The sequence below is a fragment of the Oratosquilla oratoria genome, unplaced genomic scaffold (assembly GCF_046742065.1).
Source record: "Oratosquilla oratoria isolate Oo_2021 unplaced genomic scaffold, ASM4674206v1 SCAFFOLD54, whole genome shotgun sequence".
In the NCBI taxonomy this organism is placed as follows: Eukaryota; Metazoa; Arthropoda; class Malacostraca; order Stomatopoda; family Squillidae; genus Oratosquilla; species Oratosquilla oratoria.
Window position 1 is genome coordinate 939,104 of NW_027467718.1, and position 2,966 is coordinate 942,069.

Consider the following 2,966-nt stretch of genomic DNA (forward strand, 5'->3'; position numbering starts at 1 on the left):
GTTTTCCAGTTTGGCCAATATAACAAGAACTACAGTAATTATGTGGGATGCCGTAGGCACATCATACAAGTTTTCCTGAAGCTCTTGCACTGTCACTGTAACAGGATATGAATTCAAATGATGTCTAAGAGTGTCATTCAGTAAATATGGACTACTGGTGTTACCAAAGGGTACCCTTACAAACCTCATTACACGTATGGATTGTCCGCACTGCCACAAAAACCTATGAACATTCTGATCTGAGCGCTAAACTCTAATCTGTAAAAAGGCTTTGGTTATGTCAGCAGTCAAGACAATTTTCCATCTTCGGAATCTTAGTAATATTTCAACTAGATCTGGGATTAGTGAAGGCCCAGAAATCTAAACAGTCATTCAAAGAAACACCATTAGATCCCACTGCTGAAGCATCAAACACAGGCCTAATTACAGGTCTATGAGGCATATAGTAAATGGGATAGGGACCTTCCATTTCAGATTGAGGAACTTCTTCTATGATATTACTGTCCTCATAACTCTTGAGAACTTAATCATATTCAATTCTTAAACTAGGATTCCTTTCAAACTTAGAGTTAAGCGTAGCTAACCTCTTCCTTGCTCCAGTCTCATTTTCAAGCAGACTCAACTTAGAAACTTCACTTTTCCAAGGAAGAGCAGCCTCATACCTGCCATCAACAAACTTAACTGAATTCTCAAAATTATCTAACACTGGGTCTTTGGGAGACTTATCCCTCCCAGCACAAATTCCAATACTTTCAAGGCTCCAAAATCCATGAAGCTCAGATTCATTAACAGGTTTAGCAGTACTCATACATAACATCTGGTGAGATACATTCTCTTCCTGGGTTTTCATACAAGAACCAGACAATATCCAACCAAACACAGACTCAAAGGCCACTAAATCATCACATCTTATAAGGTTCTCTGGGGAAACAAAACGCCAGTAATTATCAACACCAATCAGTATATCCAAAGTGAGGTCACCATCATGTCCATAGTCATCAGCTAATTGTAGATGTGAAAGGGACTGCAAAACATCGGAGGGAATCCTTTGACGGCTTAAGGGTGGGCAAATGGTCTCAACTTCGACCGCTAATATTGAGTGAGGATTACCCTGAGTGTCAATCACTTTCACATCATATATATTCCGTTCTTTTCTATTTTGTGATTTCTTATTCCCAAAGGTTGAGTATGAAGTGTACTTAGATGTAACCCACTTGGGTTTGATTCTTCTAACAATATCATGGCTCACATAAGTAGTGTCTGCCCCTAAATCAAACATGACAAAAGCATCAATAGATTTCCCATTATTAGTTAGAGTCTTGATCTTAGCAGTTTGCAAGACAGTGGACCTTTTAACTCTCTGGTCATGAGAGATGCCAACATGCTCAACAGTACCACTACCAGTATTGACTGCATTATTAACTTGTTCACTGGGGGTGTGGGCGACACCCTGTCTACTTGGTGAATTATTAGTGACACAAATTGTTTTGCCTGTTCTGCAAAACAACACATTGTGATATCCGGAGCACTGCGCACACTTCACTTTTCCTCTACAGTCCTTGGACATATGTCCTTTGACGAGGCACTTAAAACAAAGTCCTAGGGATTTCACTTTCTCTTCACGTCTAAGGATATCCAATCTCAATATCTGATTGCACTTTTCGGACTTATGTCTTTTCTGACAAAATACACACTGTTGTGGTCCTTCTTCAGCTGACGTATGCAAGGCTGAAGCCGAACTAACTTTTCTTCTTTCGACATCTTGTGGTGCATTGCTCTTCTCCATGGACAAATCCTTAAAAATCTCCGATCGTTCACGACGCTGGATCTCGGTTTGCAGAAACTTCATTAACCAATCTAAATCGCCTTCACGTCCAGCACTTTCCATCGACCACTCCAGACGGATGTCCTGTGGTAGGCGAGCTACGATGATAGGAGTCAACACCATGCCATACTGGTTACCGCTGAACCCAATGGCTTCCAAACTTCTTATATGCCGCAACAGTTGGTCTCGTAACTTCCATAGGGAATCACACTGATTAGCTCCTTTAGCTCTAGACGTCAAAGAAGCGTACATTAAGCCCGACACGTGGGTGAATACGATTATTTCAGTGCTGCCAAATCTCTCTTTGAGTAGATCACATGCTATCTTATAATTTGCAGCGGTAAGCGCCAAACCTTGAATGAGAGAAAGTGCCTCTCCTCGAAGGAGGGACTGCAGGTATGAGAACTTGCCTATAACAGGCAAGTCACTCTGGTCAACCAGAGCTTCGAAGCGGTCCCAGAAGGGTTGCCACACTATAGCTTCGCCAGCATATTTAGGGAGCTCTAAACTAGGTAACCTAACCTCTGATCTATCCTTAGAAGAAACGGAGATAGAATCATTTACAACAGTCATATCCTTCAGGCGCTTGGCAGCCTTTGCTCTAATCTTCCTGGCAGATCTTTGAAACTTGTCAGTTTCATCCATATCTGACTCTACTTCGTCAGAGTTCAATTCCAACTCCATTGCCGTCTGGTGCTTCTCAAGATCTGCAAGCCTCTTGTCAAATGTGCAAATGGTAGCTTCTAATAATTCGAGGCTGGTAGCGTCATCATTCAATAAATCTTCTAATTCCTTGACGCTTCGCGACACCCAGCCTTTGGCTGACGCTCTCTTTTTCTTAGCTTCTTGTAAATTGGCCGACATCGTGTCAAGCCTTCAAATTGGTTAACCTTATTCTTAAAGGACTTAGATAGGGTTTCCCGGGTCTGAACACCAAATGTAATGTTAAAAAACCTCACAATATCTGCCGGCTTTACCAGAAAAATCGAGCGGGATTCAAATAAAAAAAATATGGCGTCGATTCTGTTTATTTGCTTACGAAAACAAGATATTTCAAAGATGGTAAATGATTACCCTCTTTCCCTGGATCCAAATAAATGCACAAACATAATCATATCAAAAATATATAGCAGACCATTAT

General features: G+C 41.2%; 1 protein-coding gene across 1 annotated transcript; it reads right to left on the bottom strand.

Annotated features, from left to right (window-relative positions):
* Positions 1 to 523: 523 nt before the first annotated feature.
* LOC143023660 (uncharacterized) lies at positions 524 to 2,689 on the bottom strand. Its single transcript, XM_076182264.1, has one exon. It carries the CDS (start codon positions 2,687 to 2,689, stop codon positions 524 to 526), a length of 2,166 nt encoding a protein of 721 aa, XP_076038379.1.
* Positions 2,690 to 2,966: the final 277 nt, after the last annotated feature.

Coding starts and splice junctions, on each gene's coding strand:
- LOC143023660 (XM_076182264.1), bottom strand. CDS start 2,689: ATGTCGGCCAATTTACAAGAAGCTAAGAAAAAGAGAGCGTCAGCCAAA.